At 37.0% G+C, this 24,268-nt stretch overlaps 1 protein-coding gene across 1 annotated transcript; it reads right to left on the bottom strand.

Moving 5' to 3' along the window:
• Positions 1 to 1,297: 1,297 nt before the first annotated feature.
• Positions 1,298 to 24,157, bottom strand: LOC146147105 (uncharacterized). The gene is made up of 23 exons (XM_083387917.1): positions 24,029 to 24,157; positions 23,791 to 23,949; positions 23,018 to 23,140; positions 22,426 to 22,515; positions 22,224 to 22,337; positions 21,497 to 21,610; positions 21,220 to 21,384; positions 20,973 to 21,148; positions 20,628 to 20,760; positions 12,897 to 13,055; positions 12,501 to 12,623; positions 12,340 to 12,429; positions 11,439 to 11,552; positions 9,567 to 9,742; positions 9,064 to 9,192; positions 8,524 to 8,548; positions 5,059 to 5,217; positions 4,441 to 4,530; positions 4,082 to 4,195; positions 3,251 to 3,364; positions 2,988 to 3,152; positions 2,686 to 2,861; positions 1,298 to 1,576 (listed from the first exon to the last, which is right to left on the bottom strand). The coding sequence occupies exons 1-23, from the start codon at positions 24,090 to 24,092 to the stop codon at positions 1,439 to 1,441; spliced, it is 2,910 nt and encodes a 969-aa protein (XP_083244043.1). The 5' UTR covers positions 24,093 to 24,157; the 3' UTR covers positions 1,298 to 1,438.
• Between the last annotated feature and the right edge of the window lie 111 nt (positions 24,158 to 24,268).

Here is a 24,268-nt window from a genome sequence, read left to right as displayed (position 1 = left end):
ATAAAGCTCCGATTCGGTTTCGGTTCGACTCCTTGCCCATGACACTCCATTACTTTGTTTTTAAAAATGGTGCTAAAACGTGTACGCATATCTAGGCTGTATAATTAAGCACATTGCAGATACAAACAATATAATTGATTATAAAACAGTTTATGATTTTTAGTTTAGATAGTGCGGCCCGCTGACGCACTCAAATTTTTCCATGCGGCCCTTAGTAAGGCTTGAGTTTGACATCTCTGCCATAAACAACACAGTAGTTATTCACTGTTCAACCCGGGCCCGCCTATAGTTAAATAACATCTAACGTCGCTGAAATATAACAAACGAAAAATCGTTGGTCAATTCAGTTTAAATCATTTAATAAAGGCTTTGTGAGATAAGTGTAAGCTACAAGGCCCTAAAAGGCGACCGGACAAGGGAAGGTTGAAAGAATTACTGCGGGACATAATAAACTTAAAGAAAAATTAATCGGTGTCCTTTGGGAGACTTTGACTTCATTTCTATTTGCACCAGGAAAGTATTGTTGTATATAGTTCAAATAAACTCGACGTAAAAAATGGTGCGTGCGGCCTGTTTGATATTTTGTCGATAGATTCTGCAAATTCTGAATGTATTTCCTGCTGGTAAATCTTAAGTCTTGACCCTCGGATATAGGCGACGCAATCGAATCAATTGCACCACACTCCACAGTCAAAGTTAAATTCGTTACGTAAAAAACATTCGGTGCAAAAAAATGGCCTGGGCAGATGCCGCGTGTAGGGTTGGTCCTTCTCATGTTTTTGTTGGTCCCTTTTTTCTTTTTTTTTTAAGTTTGTTGGTCCTCGTCAAGTTTTATGAAGAAAAATACACTTCAAATGTTCTAAGATGCAACTCAAAACGACATTTTGATGTGAAATTGAATTGAACGTCATAGTTCAAAATACTTACTTCATAGTTTGTGTTAGGCTATAAAGTTTTTCTTTCTGATAACGACAATAATGAAGTGTATGAATTTGAAATAAAACCTGGGATAAATATCAGTTGATACATTTCTAGGTCAAGTTTAATTGTATCAGAGCCCATAATATTCGTAATCCTACTATGTGTATGTATATCCTATACTGCCTATGACCCTGTTGAATTCAAATGTCGATTTTTTGCATTACATTGCATAATAATACGTAAAGGATAGCTGTTCTGGCCGCAAATTTAGCTACTAAGTGTCATACCCTGATAAATAACTTAAAGCTCAACCTGAATGGACTAAATTCGTTCTATTCTCTGTTCCACCCAGTCGAAAAACAAATCGAACTTGATGCATTATTAAGTGTATTAACTAAATGTAATCAACTAAAAATGGGTTATAATAATAATATAGGATAAAACAAAATAAAGACAGATGCTAGGTCATTGGACTTCGTTTAATCGTTGAGGTCGGGGTTCGTTGATTGTGTAACATTTAGCACAGAAGGTATTCCAAGCGAAGACTGGGAAAGCCATACCAGGTTACCGGTGTGATTTTCATGTATCGTGCTGTTATCGGGGTTGGGAAGCGGTTAACCTTGTGGGTGTCACGATCCGTGTTTCCTTCGAAAACCTGAAAAGGAAAGGCAAATAAGTTAACAAACTATTTCAAAGGAATTCAACCTAATGTGCTTTCGTCTGCTCAGGGTTTTTCGTTACAGGTAAATAAAACCTAACGTGATCTATAAACGGTGAATGAAAACGAACTTGCAGCTGCCACAAATTGTTTTTTGGTGTTGTTGCGTAATCAAAAAGCTGTTAGCTTTCAACTTAGAAAGCAACAATTCCAAAGGTAGAAACATTTTTTGAACAGTAACTACAAAAAATATACTGATAGGTAACACTATAATGTTTCTAATTAGTAAAATGGGTTATAAAAACCTCTTAATGTTTATTTATTGTAAACGCCGAAGTGGTTGAGACCGTTTTTCAAAGTTTCTATCCTTGTAAAGTCTGTTGAATTATTTTAACAAACGACGTATAACGCTGTATAGTTTTTGTTGTATATCTTATGGCAGAAACCTCTCTGTATGGCACAAATCGTAGCCGATCAATGAAATAAGCATTGCTTTACGAAATTTACAATGGATAGTTTATTCGTTCTATAGGCGTAAAATATCAAATTAAGGCACACATCAATGTTAAATATTATATGCAACCCGTTTAAGTCCGTTAGTTTTGTTGGAGCGTTTTTACACGGATATGGTTCTTAATACTTAGGTTATGTAGGCCGAGTAGTGATCGTCATAAGTGTAAAGGTAAGGCGCGGCAATCACACTATGGGATGCCTACTGTTGACAGCAAAATTATTTAAAAACTATGGGTCCTCAGTAAAACCGTTAGGTCAACTGCTTTACCGGATTTACACATTGCTCAAACCTTTCACACCAAGCAAAGGTATCCATACGATAGAAAAGTGTTGTTTTTAACAGATCAGTTTAATATGATCTCATCAACAAGGTTTGCTGGTTGCCCATAAAGTTTTAACTCTTATATATGGTTTCGAAAACACAAAGAGGTGCAATATTTAGGCTAAATATCAAACTCTTAAATCTGAGTGTTTAATTGTTTAGGCAGTGCTATCTCCTTACATTGTAACTATGTTCTCTGATAAAATAATGTAAACTTACAATGTGGCCATAACAAGTTTGTTATTTCATAATTACATTACTCGACGCTTACCATGACTTCATCTTTGGCGTTTTTAATGAATTTCCAAGCTGAATCGTTATCACTGTATGACAACTTGTACGATTCAAAATACTGTTTAGCATTTACTGGCCGACCCTGGGTGATGACTCCATATAATTTTTTTTTAGTCAGAAAATCAACTTTTAGCCATTGTGCAGTAGTTGGTGCTGTAAAATCAAGTATTTAAAAATATAATTACTTTTTAGTATAATCTGATGTTTTTAGTTTAACAAGATAGGAGTTATTAGAAAAGATTTTCACTTTTACTTGTATCATGCAACATTTTAACGTACAGCCTGGAGCCCAGCAACCCTGTGTCATTGCTTGGTTCACGAATCCTTTCTTGTTCAAACGAGCCATTTGGGCGCCCAATGTTGGATTCCATTCACTTGAGGCCGTCATTTGGCTGTTTGCAATGATCGACGCGTTGTTCACACCAGCGTAGCATTCCGCGATAGCTAGTTAAACACGTTTTATTGTGACAGACAGGTGTCATTTTGTTTTTAAAAAACTTCAAGGTAATTGCAAGTTTAAAAGATGTAAAATAATAGTTTACGTTTTCCGCAAGTTTGTCCCGCGTATTCATTGGTACAGGAACAGATGAACTCATTCTGGCCGGTATGGCAGGTTCCACCGTTAAGGCAAGGTGACGGATTACAGGAGTCCAAAGCTGCAACAGGGTAATGTGATGACGCGTAACTTGAAGTAAAATAACAGAAAATACCTCAGCCGAATTTTTAATTCGACCAAGTCTATCTTTGATGATTAAATGTGTTTTATATTATGTTGAACTATATAATTAGCTAAATAAATTTGTTGAAATATTATTAAACACTTATATAATGTTTTATTTGTATTCTTTTTATCAAATTACCTATATTTACGGTGAACTCTATAGCCCTTTTTAAATCAAACTAAATAAATATACGAGAGCATTTTCTTTTCCAGCAACAAAATGCGAATCCGATAAGGTCCATATATTTTTACGTAAACCCATGTTTTATACGTTTGCCGGGATGCAATGTAAAAAGTAGTCGGAAACAATTGTTGTTCGTTCAGAGAATGGTGCAAAAAAAATTGATCATAATTAGCTACAAAAAATAACAAAAAATGTCGTTCCGTTTTACTAAATTTTGCGAACAATTTGGTACAGAATATTGAAGTCGGTACAAAATTTGCAATTTTGAATCAAACGCTGTTTCGGCCAAACGAAATTCGGAAAAATATTAGAAACACCATGCAATATCCTATATCAGGCATCTCCTGGTATAACGTGATAAACAGACATTGGTAAGGCAAAGAAATTCTCACCAGTCCTGCAAACTTTTGATATTTAGCCATCAACTAAAAGCCTTATTAATAGGCCTACTTGGCGTATGATACATACCATGGCTGCAGTCGCCTCCTGTGAAACCTGTTGGGCATGTGCATGTAAAATGATGCTCTCCAGAGGTACATGTACCCCCGTTTTGGCAGGAACCCGCTTCGCAATTATTTGCTCCTAAGAAACACACAAAAAAATACTTATTTTAATTTGATAATCCGATTTTACCCATTAGAGATACACGATTGTTGATTGATTGGTTAACGTGTTTCTATAAAAAGGAAATACATTGTATATAAGGAAAAAACAAACACTATGCTGCTGTATGTTTGTTTCCGCAACAGGAAAATTATTTAATTATTTTGTGTTTGTTTGAAATTGTTCGTTTAATTTAAGTATTGGGTTACTGTTATTTCACTGACTCCCTGGAAAACTGCCGATGTTGGAGCAATCAACTGATGTACCGGCTGGAACATCGGGACGTCTGTAGTATGCCACCGCCCGTACCTTATCTGAAAATCGATTTTTTTTATTAGTAAAACTTACACGTCAGTTTTGCTTATTGGTAATGAGTTGTTTTTAATGCTAAATTCAAATTTACAAAATGCTAAAAATGCACGTCAACACAACAACAATGTAAAAGAACAATACTCACGCGCGAACGAAAACGAAGGTCCGGGTTTAGTGCACTGGGCGCTGTGTACGCCGTGTTGGAATGATTTTCTGTAGGATTTCCGGCGCGGTTTTTTCAAGATGCCAAGGCTACCACCAATGCTATCTGACGGCAAAATAAAGAAAAAATAGTTTAAAGTAGTATATTTAAGTTGATGACTGTTACATCCGATACTTATCGTTTTTTTTTCTATTATAGCAAAAACAATAGCGTTTAGCGCTGTGAACGCAACTGTGGTGTGTTTTATTGATTTAAATATGCGCACTGTATTAAGTCCTAGTGTATTTTAGAAAACCCTTATGTGTTTCTATACTTTTACACTTAGATTAGGCTGATACAATTGTACGAGGTCAAAGTATAGACTTACCTAATAAATTGCCAGCGTGAAGTGCAGACTTGCACACAGCGCTGTCTTTTGAGTAATTGCCAGTTCCACAAACCTTTCCCGGCTTTTTGAGGCAGTTTTTCGGGCACACGACGCTCATGGCGCCGCCAACCAAATCCGAAAACTTTGTGTCACAGCCGACTGAAACATAATAAAACGTAAGCTGATGTAAGACGTATTTTTTCCGCTGGAAAGACTTAGGTTTATCAGAAATATAATCGCTGTCATGTTATTTTGTTAAATGTTTAATTTCCCTGCTTTCTATTGACCATAAGATAATTATATAAGTTTGATGTTCTATTTTCTGTTAACGAGAGTACAAGATACCATAAAAAAAGAAAAAGTTACAAATAAATTTCATTTTAACTCAACCCGCACAAAACACAGGTTTTTGTAGTTAACAAACTCGAAACATTCTGGCATTATATTAAATTCAGTAACGTACGAATTAAAAAAAACTATGCGTCAAAAATTGGACTTAATCGATTTAGGAAGTTTTGCTGTTTACTTACTTTTTTTCGAGTAACAATGTGCCACCAATCCCAAGAGAATCGCAATCGCTGCTAATCGAAACATTTCGGAATTTGTTTGCCTGACAATGCTGCAATTACCTTTACTACAGACAAAACGGTGGGTGTATATTCTAAAAACAGGAGATACAATTCTTTCACAACAAAAGTTTTGGATTGGTTTATAGTTAATATTATTTCGTTTGTCTCCTGATAATATAAATAAAATTCACCTTACACTTCACCTTACAATACGACTGTATCTCAGTGTAAGACTGTGAATGACTCTTCGCGAACAGTTTCGACTTTAAGCTAGTGTGGAGGTAATAACTCAATAGATAAAATACCGGGCGTGAACTGTAACATATAGCGTTTGCTTAGTTAAATAGGATGTGAAACCAGAACGTCACATCGGCCTTGGCGGCATCCTGTTATGAATTATTGTTTTGCAAAATTGCAACTGTAATCGACAAATGGCAATTACCTGATAAATTCATTAACGCGATGAACAGCATTTCCTTTATGTATAGGTTGATTCGGTGCATGAATTTTTCATTAATGTTTAGGCCAGAGGTGAACTGCGCTCAGCAAAAAGGTTTTGTGACTCTTTTAGCTAAAAAATGATATACCTAATTCTAAACTGAATGGCCATGCAACACCGATCAACCTTTTTCATCGCAAAACCAATAACAGACCAACCAGTCAGAGACCAAGAGTCGCATTCCTTACTTGGTTGATCGCAAAGAGTCGCACATTGCACATGGGCAGAGAGAAATATAACCCTGTTTCTTTCTCACTTGCACATATACCTTTGCTCAGCTGTTTTTATTAAAAATTTTGCACACTGGCAATATTTCGTAGGCTACATTTAGGCAATTTTTATTCACCCATAACTCGAACCTAAACTAGAACTCGAGCTCGAGCTCGAGCTCGAACTCAAACTCGAACTCGAATTCGAACTCGAACTCGAACCCGAACTCCAACTCTGATTTTAATCATTTTTAAATGTGCGCACATTTTGTGCACATTTTGCAAAAACAATGCCACGCCCCCTGTTTGACCTATAGGATCACTTTCATTGTTAGGATTACTTGTTTTAGTTACGTCATTCGATGGAGTAAGCTGCGGATTTGGGTATGGAAATTTGGGATATATTGAAGAATTCAGTTCGGAATTTATTTTGTGTCGACTGGTTCATATAATCCACCTCTTAAACTATCCCTACGGTATATTTCTAAAAAGAGGAGAAATACCACCTTTATCCAACAGCAAAAAATCATCAGAAGTAATCTATTTTAATAACAGTGGATAATGATTCTGTTCAATTTCGCTGTAGTTCTAACTTTACTTTTTTAAATATAGGTGTAATGTCTACTTTTATTTCAACGAATTTACAAGTCTAAAATGGTGCCAAAGTAGAGTAGCTAAACATTAACACATTGGGCGTTGGCCGTGACATATTACTGTCGTTCAGTTACATAGGATGTTAAACTAAAAAGAGAAATGCCTGACGCTTACAGAATCATAACCATACCGTCACGTGGGTTTTGGCAGCATCCTGTCATGAATTACTGCATTGATATTGGGATCGACAAAGTGCACTTACCTGATAAATTTATTACAAACATGATCAACAACGTATCCTCACTACAAGGGTAACTATGCAACAGCGCACCCTACTTTTGAATATGCTAACTGAGTTAGTCGAACATAATTGATTATAAATACATATGAAAATCGGTAGTTTTGCGTCGTAAAGTCCCAACATTGCGTAAAAAATGCTGAAAAACAGCTATGAATCCACACCCTTATTAGAAAAGTCCTGGTAAATTTAGATATGTAATTTTGCAAAAGTTGTTTAACGATTGGAGAAAAAATATCTAAAAACAATTGGCTGCTATACTAAAAGCGTGATCTTATTATGTCTTGTAAAACAACTTATAGACGTTTTTGTCGCACTAAAACAATAAAACGGTTTAGGTAAGTCTCTGTCTTTTTAGTCGCAATCTCCTAAGAGTTTTTATCAATACTACAATAAAGGAATCATATTTTAACGGACAGGATTAATAGGAGATATTCGTGTAAGCAAAACTTAGTATTCAACGAATAAAAACTAAGCCTCCCTTCTTAACCATTCACGTCCATCAGCTATAAACCCCTGATATAGTAGCTTTACCGAACAACGCAAAAAAGTGGCCGACTATGAATCTTATCTGTAAAAGGCTCACAGCGCTAGGAGACTTTATATAGTGGGTTAAAACAGTGGTCGGCAAACTGTGGGGCGCGGCCCAAAGGTTGGCGTTTCTATTTATTTAATTAACCGCAAAACAAAAAGCGCTTCTTATGCGCTTCGCAAGATCGGGCTAGATTTCAGCTGCATATTTGCGTATTAGTTTGCTGGAGAACCACAGGTTTGTTAAAGATTAATTATTTTATGACGTCACGCATTACGGAGATTTTGTGAAATTTGTAAGCTTGTGACAAATTATTTTGGGCCTCGACATACAAAGTTTTCCGACTACCCGGTTAAACTCTAATACCTATACAAACCTATATATTTTGTCGCGAGTCGTTTCAAATGGTGGGCCAGTGTTGCCGGGCCGGATCAAGGATTTCAGTTTAAAACCTACATATGATGTCAAAACTTGATGGGCAATTATGCAACGCAAATTTGCGTATTTTGGTTTCACTTGGCAAAACGTTTACCTCAGAGGTATATTTGCCGCATTGGGCTTATAAAAATATGAGCACTGTATTATTTCAACACCTGATTGGTTTACCCGAATAAAAGTTAGCAAAAAAGCGCGAAAAGAGTACATTGCGTTTATCTTGTTTTAAAAGTTGTGTAGTTAGTACTCGATCACGTCACAATTGCCATTTTGCAAAGCTGTATATAAAATTAATTAACTAAATAATTTTGCATAAATTGTATTTTCACGGGTCTTAGTCCACACAGCTTCACGCTGTGGACACAAAGTAAATGTTAAAATATGATACACGGCGCCTTCATGGTAAAAACAATAGCATGTAATAATGCATGACATATCAAAAGGCAAAGCGCCTAAAATTTTACGTTTATTTGGTTACAGATGACAAAAAATGAAGTTTGGGGGCCCCTCACAGCAGCGAAATAAAAAAGAGTGCAAATGCGGCAATGTGTGGCCGGGCGATTTGTTCACGGGAATTAAAAAGTGTCCGAGGGCCTGAAGTTGGACCACGCTACTATGAAGTATGCGTAAGTTTATTTTTTTTATCTGAAAAAGTCGTCCAACCTGACGGCGCAAAGTATTCTGGCCTGCCATTGCATTATTTTGAAGACTGAAGTAGAACAAGAAAACATCCAGGCAATTTAAAATGTAATGACAAAATAGAAAAAGAAATAGGAATATAGTATGAAGAACAAACGACGTGTGTGTATGAAAAAAAATGCTCTATTTCTCGAATACGATTTCTACTGTTTAGGAATGATTTAGCACACAAGGTACTCCAAGCGAAGACTTGGGTAGATGTGCCAGGTGTGCGTCACGATTCTTATGTATCGTGCTCTCACAGGACTTGGAAAGTAATTGAGCTTGTGAGTGTTACGATCCATATTTCCCTCAAATATCTGAAAAACAAATATAAGAATCAACTAATTATATTTTTGTGCATTTGATGCGAAACAATGCTTATTCTAGTGAGTCCAACTCTACAACCATACGTTTTCTGATGGCTTGTTAGGCATTTTTACAATAAATTATTCGGGGACAATTCACGGACTGAATGGCATAAATTTAATTGGCTGTATCGCAGTTTCCCCACGATTTCAAGATATATAAATAAGGGCGTATTCCATTGAAACGATATAAAAAATGGTTCTGTTTGTTATATATTTTTCCCGGCAGGTTCTGTTTGTTATATATTTTATTTAAAAGTTCGTTATCTGTAAAGCATAATTTTTATTGCCCGTTAAACGCTTGAGACTAATCCATCATAATCTACCTTTTCTTGATTTGAAGCATCCTTAATAAATGTGTAGTTAGTTCCGTCATTACTGTAGGAAATCTTAAACGATGTGGAATATTGGAAGGAGTTCTTTGGGCGACCCTGAGTTATCACTCCATATATTTCCTTTTCCACCAGAAAATCGACGTTTAGCCATTGTCCAGCAGCTCTGACTGTTTTTTAAAATTTTAGGTAAGGGAAAGTTTTCTGAATGATTTACAATAGGTTACTTTTTTCTCAATTGAAATAAAATAAAAACAAACCATTTATGTAAGTTTGCCTTGTAATTTTGGTGTGCGAAATTTATAATAACACCCTGAAAGCCATCGCAGACTTGAATCTGTCGATCAATAAGCCTGTTTATATGCACCTTTCGCGGCCGGATTAGATTAAGGTTCAATCCGGATTGAAAAGTAATCCGTTCCAGCGTCGTAATTACATGGCGCGAAATTCAAGCCAGCTTGAGTGTTCAAGCTGCACTGATATGCAATATTACGTAATATTCCAGTAAACCTCTGACGCACAACCGATTTTTTGGCTTAGGCTACTCCTTGCGGTAGCAATCTATTGCTGCTTGTTCGTTTTTTTAAACCTAAAATTGAAAAAAAACAAGAATTACTTGAGGTTGGGTTGCCGATGGAGTTTGGTTTGCCGCATTATGTTTTTGACTGTATAGTGCTTTAGTTTACCTGGCACACAGAATTTAAGTGCAGAAAAGTTAAGCTTATGTGTGCTGGTCAACGCTATATACAAGGCAGAGTGGACAAAAGAAGGTGATGAGATGTACCAAACATGACTAATGAAAACTGTATTTGGCGCTGGCCTAAAATCCTGAGACAATTATTAAAGCAATGTACAATATTTGGGTGAGGGTGGGCCAAGTATTACTATTTAAACCTACCCAAACTCGCATCCTTTGTGGATTCTAGACCAGCACCTCTGTCACAAATTATCTAACGAGTGTATGTAATATTCTTTCCTTATGCGCTAAACTTGTTGTTTTGTTCACTACTAGCCATTCGTGTTACGTCATAATGCCCCAAAAGTAACGTGATGTTTACTGCGTTAAAGCAGGTCATTCTACATTAAACGATTTCGGCCGTCCGCGAAACGAACAGATTAAGCGGCGAACGGATTGAAAACCACTCCTTTTGACCGATTAAGAAACGAGAGAACTTAATTCATTCCAGCACCAAAACGAGAGAGAATGAATTAACGAAACAGATTCAAATCCGGCTTAAACGTGCATATAAACGGGCTTATTGATACAAGCAAAGCAGGCTAGCAAAAAAACTAGTCGCAGTGAGGTTCGAACTCACAACCTCCGCAGCAAAACCGGTATCGTCGCTCTATCGACTGAGCTACACATCAGGTTCAGAAGAAAGCACATTTTGCTACTACATTTTGTTGCTACAAGCAACTTACATTGAAGAGAATCAACAGTACCATATCATTTAATAAAAGTATAATTGACATTCACTATTTTGTTCATTGAGTACATAACGATTTAGCTAAACCTTTGGGAGTCCAGCAGCCTTGTGGTTTGTTTCTTGCGTTGGCACCTTTGCTGTTAAGACGCGCGAAGAAGGGTTGCAACGTCGGATTGAAAATTGTCGAAGCCGTCATTTGGGCATTTTTAACAATAGAGCTGTTGGTTACACCGGCGTAGCATTCGTCGATTACTAGTTGAAACGGATTTTTTATTACAAAATGATTTTCATATTTTTTCTTTATAGGGTTAAGGATAATATTTTAACAAGGGCCCATCTAAATTTTACGTTTTTCGCAATGCTTTAACGAATATTTTTCTGTGAATATGTTAATGTTGACGTATGTCGAAAACATTTGTAATATTGAATTCTCTTTTACGTTTTTGGCAAGTTTTTCCGGCGTATTGTTCAGTACAGGAACATGTGAAGTCGTTGTGGCCATTTACGCAGGTTCCTCCGTTAATGCAGGGCGAAGGGTCACAAGAGTCCAATACTAAAACAGAAATGTAAATATAATTTACACTACTGCAGTGTAGACCACTTCAATATTAAATTTTGTTTTTTTTAGTTACATTGACAGGTGTGCTCCTTAATTGTCGAATTCGATACTGCAAATCGCATTCATATCAAAACTAAACCGCCAATATAAAAAATTATTCCGACGCTTTATTTTTTAAGCAATTTAAAGGATTCTGTTGTCGAAAATTGAAGTGTGAAATAAAAAAAACTGTGTTGCCAAGCCGACAATATGAAATCATTTCCTAAAAGGTATTTTTTGATTGAATAATTGTAGTTATCCCTTTCAATTAGACGATTAACAAGGTTTTATTTAAACAACGATTCAAAACACAATACTAAATAAACTAATACATACGTTCTAATATGTCCGCTTTGAAAAGTTTTTGAGTTTCAAAGCACGTGATTATAATACGTTGCAGTGGATATTAGGAGCAATAAATGGGCTTAAAAAACGCGTGGGCCAACCCTTTTTTCATGACTAGTTATGACCACGGCTAAAAATATTCTATGGCTGCAGTCGACACATACCATGGCTGCAGTCGCTGCCCGTGAAACCTGGTGCGCATGTGCAAGTAAAGTGGTGCTTTTCACTGGTACATGTAGCTCCGTTTTTGCAGAAATCCGTCGGACAGTTGTTAGCTCCTGCGAAATACGTTACAATGTAATGTACCGGCCAGAACTCGGACTTCACTTTAGACTTTTCTTTACATTTCAGAAACTATTTGTGCTTTTAGGAATTATATAACTGCGGTCGTACTTACTACCGGCCAAGCTGAGAATGTTGGAGCAGCCAACCGCTGTGCCAACAGGAGCATCGGGCTTGATGTAGAAAACCTCCGAATGTGCCGTATCTAAAAACCCGATTTTATATTAAACGTGTTTGTGTAAAAACTTACCTTCAAATAACAAAAAAGTGACTCACTCGCAAACGAAAACGAATGTCCGGGTGTAGTGCACTGGGCACTATGTACGCCGTGTTGAGACGACTTTGCATACGTTGTTCTCGGAGAGTGTCTTAAAATACCAAGGGTGCCGCCAACGGCATCTTAAAGGAAACGAAAAGTATTTTGATAAATGTACGGTTTCTAACAACCGACTACATGATTCCAAAATAAATACTATTACCTATACATATAGCATGTGGCAGCAGGTTAAGCATGTTTTATTTTTACTTTTATTTTTTACAGATGCTCGTTGAAATTACTTTGAAAAAAAACCACGATACATTATAAATATTGTACCAACATGTGAAGCGTTTACCGCTGCGAACACATCCTGCGCAGGTTTTAATTGTTCCCCTCACGATTAAAGTGTTTACCTAATAAATTTCCGGCGTGTAACGCAGCCTTGCACACAAAACTGTCAGAGGAGTAATGGCCAGTTCCGCAAACTTTTCCTGGATTTCTGTGGCAGTTTTTTGGGCACACGACGTGGATTGCGTCGCCAACCAAATCGGAAAACTTGGTGTCACAGTTGACTGAAACATAAAATGCGTTAAAAAATGACCAGGTCAAATTTAAATTTATTGGTTATTACTATGTTACACCGTAAATCTTCAAAAGGGCAAGATCACAGCTGTTGTACACGTATGTGTATGCATGTTTTATCTACTGTATGTTCTTACCTTTATTTGAATAACATTGTAAGCCAAATCCCAGAAAAACTAAAATTGCTGCGAAGCGAAACATTACATTTGGTTCATGTAACTTGATGCTATTAATTGCCTTACAGAGTACAACGTCCTTGTGATTATGTGATCTACAAAGTACCAATAGAACTATATATTAATCAATATATTTGTTAGGTCGTCATAACGTGGCGTCATCAAACAATTAAACTTAGAACTCTGTAGCGTTTTTCCAAAAAGATTTTTTTCCAAAAAACACCATAGTAAAAGTCTAAGCATTGCAAACATTGCAGATTACTTTGCATTTACGTGGATATATTTGCCAAATCCTGCCTGGAAACTGCTCCTGAACTTCATCAAAACAAATGTAGATTTTTACACTAATAAAATGCTGCGGATTAAAATGCGACAAGGTCTCTTCTGTGTAACACCAACTTTTACTTTCATGATACAATTCAGTAATGATAGGCTTATGCAAACAACAATAATAATCAGCACGATATAGTTAAAATATTTGCCGTTAGCTGTGATGTATTTCTGCCGGTTGGTTAAATAGGATGTCCATCATCAGGGTCTTGTATAACATAATCACAACAGGAACACTGGTCATATCGGTATAGAGGTTATCCTGTATGAACGGCCGCATTGACAATGTGTTCTACAAACACACCAGCCTGAGTTTACCGGTATGCCATCATAAAAAATGGCCTAAATAGGTGGTAAATGTGCATTGTTGTTTATGGGTAATAGAACTGATCGGGATACCGTTTCATCTAACATATATGCTGCTGATGCAATCTCTTTAATCGTTTATCGGTGATGAACAGAATGCATGTTAAAAATTTCAACATAGAATACGGATTTAGCAGTTGTTTGCCAAACAATAACATTTTGTAATTAAAATTGGTGCACGAAGCAAATATTAATCAATAATACAAACAAACAAAACACTTAAAAAAATCCCATAAATTATATTTCTTTTCAAGGATTTGCAAACCTAATCGGTAATTTGACACCATTTTGTGGGAGGACAAAGGATATGTACCCTGTCGAATACATCGAAAACGAATATAGGCTATGCTGGCAAACACTATTCGTTATGCAACTCACGCTGTCATATTCTTACTAAATTTCAGTTTTGTTTTTCTAATTCCAAATGCGCAAGCTCCTAGCGTTTGTATAAATAACTGTCGCAAGCGCATCTTTCCAAATAAGCTACTCGCTAGCCGTAGTACGACAATTTCATCCAGACACTTGCTAAAGAGTGAAATTCAATTACAGTGACCACTAGGCTTCGATTTAGAGTTTAACGCAGTGGTCTACAACCTTTTTATTAGCCGACCCCAATTCAAATAAACTGAAATCAACATTTACATGCGGCCGGTCGGATTTCAGATGTAATGCTTGAACTAAATAATACAAGCGATTGAATATGCTTAAATCATACACAAACTCTATAGACAACTGTTGCTAGACATGTGTATCAAAATGAGAAGTTTTTATTAACACTTGGATATAAAGTCGACAATGAAACACATTTTTTTAATTTGTTTAAACAGTTTAATATAACCATTGCGCTAGTTTAAACCACGACTGAAATGAAATCACTAAAACTGCAGGAATTTGTCAGTGATGGCGGCCCACAAAAGTTTTAGGCGACCAGGTTGGAGACCACTGGAATAACGCATAATCACGCACTGACTATAGTTATAAAAGTGGTTCTGAAACTGTGTGTCGCGGCAGACCATAGTGTCCCTCGAGATATTTTCAAGTGTGTCGCGAAACTTTGTAATATTTTAAATACCTTATTTACAATACAAATATGCATGCAGAATAGCATGCGAATTTTAAATGCACACTCCCTATTGGAAAACTGAAATAGTTAGGATATATGTCAAAACTTATGTTATTGTTAATTTTTTTAATTCTGCCATAAATTTGTTTTCTTTTACTGTGCTGCGAGAAAAAAGTTGAAGAATTACTGGTTTATAGGTGGAGAGCTTGCTGTTTGATAGATTTTTATACAGAAAAAGTTTGAGAAAGACTTGCCTTGGCTCTTTCGTTGTGTATGTTGGCCATAGTAGACGACATCTTTTTTAAGCCTAGCTCGCCTAAATTTATCTTAAATAAAAAAAAATAAAAAGAATAAAAAAAGAAAAGCCATAAATAAGAAAAATCGGTTTAGAGAAGGGTATGCGGTCAGGAACAAGCACAACAGACACGAAAAAGGCAAAAACCAAACATGAAATTGATTTTCGTTTTTAAACAATCTTTGCAATTCTTTAAAATATCTGCCAATGACACCTATACATTTTCTGCTATTTATATTGTTTAATTGTTGAAAAGCGGGGTGTGCGTCAAAGCATGCCCTTATTCATTTTAATGGATGTCAACACTGCACTATTCAAATAGCTGTTTTTTATATCTAGGCTACCACAAAGGTTGGGCCGAAAGTACAATACTGCTTTGTTTATTTTCTATAGTCGAAAATTGCATACAGTTTAGAGCAGGGGTGTCCAACACGGGATACCCAAATGTGGCACGCGACCTTATAAAAATGGCACACAAGCCCCCCAAAAATCCTATGCCATTGTTTATTCACAATATAAATCAATCGCGGCAATCATGTATAAATAAAAGTTTTCATTTTTTTAAAAACGCTTTTAATTTTAGAGAGAATAAGTGCTTGAAAAGTAATTGTGCTTGTAAGTGTAATCCAGCTTGTAAGTGCAAAGGCTCGATGTAAAAAATTAAAGTGTTAATTACGGTTACCGCTAGATGTCGTAAATGATTGAGAAATGTATTTAGGTTCTTATTGTTATTGTCTAATCCAGTGCTGCTTAACCTTGTTTTACTTCAGGGTGCACACTTTATACAGTGGTGGCGCACCTGGCGAGCGAAGTGATCGCGAATTATTTTGGGATACCGGTATTTCTCTTCAATTGCTTGCAAGCTTTCAGCACATAGACTGCATATTACTGTGGCATCAATGAGCTAACCGGAAAAGAAAGTAATCAAAATTATGTTTTATTTATTTAAATATTACTTATTTTGCCCGTGGTAAACCTGGCAACTTAACAATGGCGCACCGATTATAATGCGCTGGACTATAGTCTGTAATGTTGCGGTATGTCTGAAATAATCTACGAAAAGCATGAATTTAACCGCTGAATTGATCAGATCCCACCGATAATTAAAAGTTCCACTGTCATACCCAGGGCCGGATTAAGGGTATTATGGGCCTAAGGCTATTTACCAGGAAAGGGCCTAATTTTGCAAACGAGGCTACAAAAAGTAGTAAAAATACATACATGAAAAATTGTAATTATTTAGGATTCTGCAAAATAACCCAAACATAATATAAAAAAAACATGTAATAAATGTAATTAAGGGTCATAGACTCATTGTAGGGACGAGCTGTGGGACCAGTGGGTCACTTTTAACTTTTTCGTATCTGCAGGTTTTTTATTTACCTCGTAAAATAGGATTTTGAGGTCGTAATGTGAAGCAGCATTTAACTCAAAATGTAAGAAGAGAACACCTACTTTCTAATTATTTAACAAATCAATCGTTTTAAATTAAACTAACTTAGGTAGTCATTGCCAGGCTTGTTTTTGGACTCCGACGAGTTTTTTTTGTGTTCGACTAATGTTTTGTCACTACATTCGCCGAGATGATTCCTATATTTTTATTTTAATGTGTTACTATTGTTTGGCAAATACGCTGTGCATAAGCTAGCTCAGGGGTCGGCAACCTATTTCTAGTCGTGAGCCAAAACCAAACTCAGAAAGTCCTCCGCGGGCCGCACAAAATGTTAACTAAGAATTGTGTTATTAAAATGTTAGAACAACTGTAAATCAGGCGGGTCTCGGATCTTTTTTGCACCTAAAGATGTGTTTAATTACGTTTACGGAGGAAGTAAAATGTTGGCGCAAATTAAAATTCGTGTCGAAACCTCGTTATCCATACGACTTAATAAAAAAATTACTTTCAGGAAAGGCAATAACCTTAAGAGTTGAACTATTCAGCGTTTGCTAACCTTTTTTAAGCGCAGATCTACTTGAAAGGCCAGCATCAAAACGTAAACAAACCGGATGCAGAAAGAACATTCGCGCGAAGCGCGAACATTTTTCGCACTTACGTATAGTCAAAAAGTAAAAAAATAGGCCTATTTGAAATGGACTCGTGTCTAGTTTGTCGATGAGGCGGCGGGTCGGATGAATTACATTGGCGGGCCGTAGGTTGCCCAGGGCTGGGGAGCCACCGTAAAATAGTATTAGCTCCGAAGCCATCAGGCAATTATTAAATGGCTCCGGCTCCAGCTCCGGAGTCGTAAAACTCAATCCTTTGGCTCCGGCTCCAGCTCCGGAGTAGTAAAACTCATATCCTTTGGCTCCGGCTCCAGCTCCGGAGCCATCAAACACACACCCAATGACTCCGGCTCCAGCTCCGGTGCCAACACTCACTTATTCAATGGCAAGTTTTAAAAATTGCTTTTGGCTAACTAACGTTGGAGATGGATAAAAATATATTTTCTTAGCTTTCTCACCACAAATTGAAAAATGGCTCCAGCTCCACAAAAAATAATAAAAAAGGGCTCCGGCTCCGGCTTCACAAAAATAATATAAACGGCTCCGGCTCCAGCTCCACAAAAATAATAAAAATGGCTCCAGCTCCGGCTCCAGCTCCACAAGAATAATAACAATGGCTCCGGCTCCGGCTCTGGCTCCAGAGAAAATGCTTATCTCCGGGCTCCAGCTCCGGCTCCCCAGCCCTGAGGCTGCCGATCCATGACCTAGCTGAATATTGGCTTAAAAGTTGACATTGAGTAACCCCGTAGCATACCTTGCGCGTTTCACGATGGAATGTTCTTTTGCAAACTCTTTAAGGAAATTGGGAAATCTCTGCACCAGGCATTACAAGTTAGTTGCTTGCCCAACACCATTTGACGGAAACTTAAAGATTAGGCGAAGGTTATCGTCAAGTAATTGGCTGCCCGAAAAAACGCTGACACATGGCTACATATAAAGCAACACAGTAATGGACAGACCTCTATCCCCAATCTTGCCACTCGCAAACGTACGATTAGGCGTAAAACTTCGCGAAAAAACGTAATAAAAGGATACAACATTCTACTTTGAACATCCCTACATGCAAGTAGGCCTAAATCAAAGAACGTGTTAGAAAAATGAGTAACAATACGTTACAAGAAAGGTCATGACTAAAATCACAAATTTAAGCTAACGACAAATTTTATAAATAAAGACACTTGTGTAGTTGGGTTTTGCAAACTACAACCTAGCTATAGAGAGTTATGCCCGTGGCCCCTGTTACGTGTTTATCAACACGTTAAACACCCAAATTAATTAATTGCCATAAGCCAAATCTTAGAGTTCATTAAGTGATTTTACGATGTGATAAATAGGGCTTTGGATTACGCGTTTCAGCTTTCGTTTGCCAAATATGTTCTTCAGTTACATAATATCATATTTGATGATGCAAAGTTTTCCGTATTGTTGTGTGTAAAATTTCTGAGTTTTCCTGCTTCAGTTCGCCTCGTTTCAAACTTGACATGTAACCTTTAACCTCGTAATCTATAACTGTCAGTCTTGCGGGCGGTTTTCTCACTATCTGCAAAACAAGCCACTTGTTTCGCTGGCGTCTGACTCCCGCTGCAAATTGGCCTTAGAATGGCCGCTGTAATGCCTAGCCATGTTTTTAGAGTGCCGGCCAGTCTTATTGGCCAAATATGACGCAACTTTCGTGTTCTTTTTCTTCCTACGCATGTCGTTTCTTAGCGGCTTTCGGCTTTTCTCTAGAGAAGTTTTTTGCGAAGTTTTAGCCGACAGTCGCTGCAATAGGCGGTGGCTGTCTGTCTCACATTAACTTGAAAATAACGTTCACTAATGCTATTTGATAACGTTTTAATTCGTTGTAACAATATACTTTTGATTGGAATTTTAGTTGTGGTTATGACAGGTAGCTTATCTGACCAGAAGCCTTTGCAAACAACAAGAACTCACGCGGTTGCGTCCCGCCGGGCAACTGTATGGGGTCTGGGGTCAGACCCCAGTGCGCAGGTCGTGGCGGGGGCGTAACAGCCCCCCAAGGGGACCGAGGGCCACGATTGAAAAAGCTTGTTCTAGATTCTAGAACAAAATACAAATTCTATTAGAGGACATAATTTTACTTTTTTGCCTCAAAAATCATTTAACTGTCTCAAATCCTCAAAAACTATTTTAAATGGAAAGAGGAAAACAGCTCTCGAGTCACTGGTTCCACATCTCCCCTATTAAAATGAAGCTTATATGGAAAATTACATTTTCCTTGCCTTACATCTAGCATACGTATCGGTTGGTTCACACTAAATGCGTTTTGCTTCTAGCGGTAGCGTCTGTCGCAAAACGCTGGCGTTGTGCGGTTACCCTCAAACCTCTAAGAAAATCACTATCTATGCTTAAAAGGGACTCCAGCCATAAGACCGAAATAGAAGTCCAAAACCCGTCAGAATAAGACCTAAATAGCCAGAATAAGTCCTAAACAGAACTTTACCTATCCTCAAACCTCACCCCTAAGTACATCACTAACTCCCCTAATAATTTTAACCCCTATCCATTTTCTAACCCCACACATTACCCACCAATAACCCCAAACAGGGCCAAAAATCCAATGCAAAAACAGCGGCGCCCTAATGGCGCAGGTCAAACTAGGGTGTCCAAATGTCGACACCAAAGCGACCCATGCCAGACCTAACACAGTTTCAGGTGTTATTTTGCTCATTGAAGGCAATATTACGATGAATTTAGGACGTATTTTGACAGATTAGGTCTTATTCAGACGATTTTGATCTCATTCTGTATTGGGCAGTAATCTGCGTATTTGAGCTTTATGTCATTGGTCTTTATTCTATGGGTTTATAATTTTTTCTGCTTTAGGTATTGTTGCTTTTTAGGTTTTGTTGTGTGTTCCTTTTAAAAGTGATAGCACAGAACGTAAATAGTTCTCATTTGTAGCATGAATAAAACGATTTATTTACCTACTCAGACACAAGGCACATATTGACTCGACTCAGTTACTAGTTTTTAAGCAAAAACTGTACTGTAATGATACTGGATCTGTATCACTATCAGTTACAAAAATTTAACCTTAAAAAATTTAGGACCGAATTTTCCCAGGGCCTAAGGCTATAGTATTAGCCTATTGGTTAATCCGGCCCTGGTCATACCTGAGCTGGACATTGTGTTTCTTAATTAGGGACCTATGTCCTATAATGTACAACTTTCAGAAAAGTTTTTGAATGCAATATTAAGTGTAATAACAAAAGTAAAACTTAGATATAGAAACGCAATATAATAAAAAGAAAGAGAAATTCAATTAGATAATTTCGTCCAGTAGGGGTCTGTAGATTGGGTAAAACTTAGCACACAAGGTACTCCAAGCGAAGACTTGGATAGATGTGCCAGGTGTGCGTCACGATTCTCATGTATCGTGCTCTCACAGGACTTGGAAAGTAATTGATCTTGTGCCCGTTACGATCTATATTTCCCTCGAAAATCTACATAACAAGCCAAATAAGATTGTTGCAATATAGCTAAGATATTTCAAAAAACTCAAGCATGACAACTTTTGAAAAGATGGCGCGAAACCAAGGTTTAGGTGTCGACAACGCATCATAAAGGTGAAAATAACTCCCTGGTTACCACGTGGTGACTTAAACGTTGTTTTACTTGGTCTTTAATTCTTACAAAAAGGTTTGTAACAACATACCTTGTCTTTATTTGAAGCGTCCTTAATCAATGTGTAGGTGACACCGTCATTGCTGTATGCCATTTTAAACGCCGTGAAATATTGTATGTAGTTCTTCTGTCGACCCTGAGTAATGACTCCATATATTTCCTTTTCAACCAGAAAATCGACGTTCAGCCATTGACCAGCAGCTTTGACTGTTGCACGTAAATTGCAAATTAGAGCGGTCCTATAGTTTATGTTTTACTAGCACACAGCATTAACTGACCTTTTGGAGCCCAACAACCTTGCGGTTTGGCATTGTTATTATTGCCGTTGTTGTCCAGACGAGCGAAGAAGGGCTCCAATGATGGATTGTAAAATGTTGACGCAGTCATTTGTGAATTCTTTATTATGGAGCTGTTGCTCACACCAGCGTAGCATTCGGCGATTGCTAGTATAAATATGTTGTGTTAATTAAACATACTTTTGAAGTTTTTTTTTTGTGCAAATACATTAATATTGCCGTATGTCGAAAATATTTGTAATATTGAATTCTCTTTTACGTTTTTGACAAGTTTTTCCGGCGTATTGTTCAGTACAGGAACATGTGAAGTCGTTGTGGCCATTTACGCAGGTTCCTCCGTTAATGCAGGGCGAAGGGTCACAAGAGTCCATTACTTAAACAGAAATGGAAATATAGTTTTTGCAATTTAAACTTGCAGAGCGCCTTCCAATCAAACATTATTTTTTTTTGATTCGCATAATACTATTATAATATTGTAAGACAATATTGTCATTCGCCACCAGTTTCTGTAAAGGACGGCGTAAAATCAGTATCCTGGTGGTTGTCGATCAATTTACTAAACATTTCTTTCCAAAAGGTCTATTAGAGAGATTCTTGTTAGAGTAAAGCTTTTACAAACAATATTTGTAAACCAATTTGTTTTAGTTTTACTTTTTGAGGCTATATTTGGTGCGCACATAATATTATATTTATAGAACATGAATATAGTACGTATATAGTTAGACGCGGAGAACAAATTGCGTAAAACTACCATTATGAAAGCACAGACTACCATGCGATGTCTACTTAACTCAAGTCATTTTTTTTAAATATTTCTAAGGATTTGTTTAAAGGCGGTTCACCGAAACAGTTATAAAGATACAAGGGAAGAGAAAATGGCACGCATTTTAGAATTAAATTAATGACAAAACTGGTCCACCAATGTACTTGAGCCTTAGCTTTTGGCTAGCACGAAATATGCCGTGGACTTTTTGCTTGATGCATACCATGGCTGCAGTCGCCTCCTGTAAAACCTGGTGCGCATGTGCAAGTAAAGTGATGCTTTCCGGAGGTACATGTAGCCCCGTTTTTGCAGTCACCCGCTTCACAATTATTTGCTTCTGGAAAATAAAGAAACAAGCTGCTTTCTGATCACATTGAACTAATTAATGCTTTTGGTAAAAAGGCAATAATTCGAAGTGTACTTACTTCCCGGAAAACTGTTGATATTGGAGCAATCAACTGCTGTTCCGGCTGGAACATCAGGACGTCTGTAGTAAGCTACGGAACACACCTTATCTGCAAATTTTCATATTTAACAACGCTGCCAGATGATATGATTGTTGTCTATGGATTGTTGTAAAATTTATTTGCAAACTTACATATTTAGTAAAGTAAAGTTATACTCAACAAAAACAAGTTTCAAGTCCAAGCCCTGGTAAGTCAAATCCAAGTCAAGTTATTGGCATCAATCAAATTTTATTATTTTAGGCTAGAAAAGTAATAAACTTACTCTCTTCCAACCATTATCTCTTAGCCACCACAAAAAAACAAATAGGCTAATAGCAAGCGAAAAATTAACCCCAAAGACAATTTAAAAAAAAAGAAAATTGATAAGACTTTATGTTAATGTAGCCTACGTAGTTTGCCAAATTGAAGTTCAAATTAAGTCAATTGTATGAAAATCTTTAAACAAATCAAGTACTTTTACAGAAAATGCGTCAAGTAAAAAAAAAGAAAGTGTGTGCAAAGTATCAAAATAATGTTGAGACGCAAAAAAACACGTAAAACAGCAACTTACGAGCAAACGAAAATGAAGGCCCAGTTGAGGAACAGTTGGCGCTGTGCACGCCGTGTTGTGTCGACTTCGCATATGTTGTTTGGGGCAGACCTTTCAAGATACCAAGGCTTCCTCCAATCTTGTCTAAAGCAAACACAAAAGTACAAATATAGTTAAGTAAACAAGCTGTTTAAAAATGCCTTAAAAGTCCTATTTTAAACGAAAGAACATCGAAACCCTACATACTGAAAACAAGTACTCTAGTTTATGTCCATGTCAAGCCAATGAGATATCGTACTCAACAGACCAAATTTTGCAAAAATATCACACTACTTTAGTGTCTGGCGCTACCCACTTACTAAACATAAAGAAGATAGGGTTTAATCCAATTTATTTGTACCAGGGATGTGGTGTCGGTTAAAAATAACCCGAGTCTGAATGTAGAATTGTGTTGAGTCCCAAATCAGGCTTCGATTATACAGTTTGTTGCTTACCTATTTACGTAAACTAAAAAACATGGGTGGAAAATATTTCATTATATGCTATTCCACCTTTACAATTTACAGATTTCGGTTTTATTAGTTTCGAGATTTGGTACTGCACAGTGCACATGCGCACGTGATTGGGACTCGGGAGTCCGCGTCCAGCAAAACAAACCGACTCCGCAACCCTCAGTTGTAGGCCTACAATTGGATCAACTGTATGGTCAAATCATATTTTATAACGTGATATTTGTGCAAAAATAAGTCAAACTTACCTGGTGAACTAAAACTACTGTAGGTCTAAGTATATACCTATTAAATTCCCAGCATGTAAGGCAGACTTGCATACAAGGCTGTCTGGGGAGTAATGACCAGTTCCACAAACCTTTCCCGGCTTTTTGAGGCATTTTTTCGGGCACACGACGTGCATGGCGGCGCCAACCAAATCCGAAAACTTTGTCTTACAGTCAACTGAAACAAAAAGGTTTAATAGGTGAGAGAGAAAAATGCACAATTTGTTTAAATCAACTTGTCTTAAACATTTTTTTACCTCGAGTCGAATAGCATTGTGAGACTAATACAAGCAGAATCGCAACCGTTGCAAAGCGAAACATTTGACCTGATTTATTTTTCCTATGCTTCAAACAACAAATAGTCTAAACAGCGTGTTTAAAAAAAGATGCAATAATTTACCATGATGTTTTCCAGTTTTCGAAAACAATTCACAACAGTATAGTTTATAGTTGCACCCTAATATTTCTATGTTAAAAACTGTGACTTATATATGAGC

The sequence above is a fragment of the Ascidiella aspersa genome, chromosome 4, assembly GCF_963924565.1.
Source record: "Ascidiella aspersa chromosome 4, kaAscAspe10.2, whole genome shotgun sequence".
In the NCBI taxonomy this organism is placed as follows: Eukaryota; Metazoa; Chordata; class Ascidiacea; order Phlebobranchia; family Ascidiidae; genus Ascidiella; species Ascidiella aspersa.
This window is presented reverse-complemented; position numbering and strand designations above follow the sequence as displayed.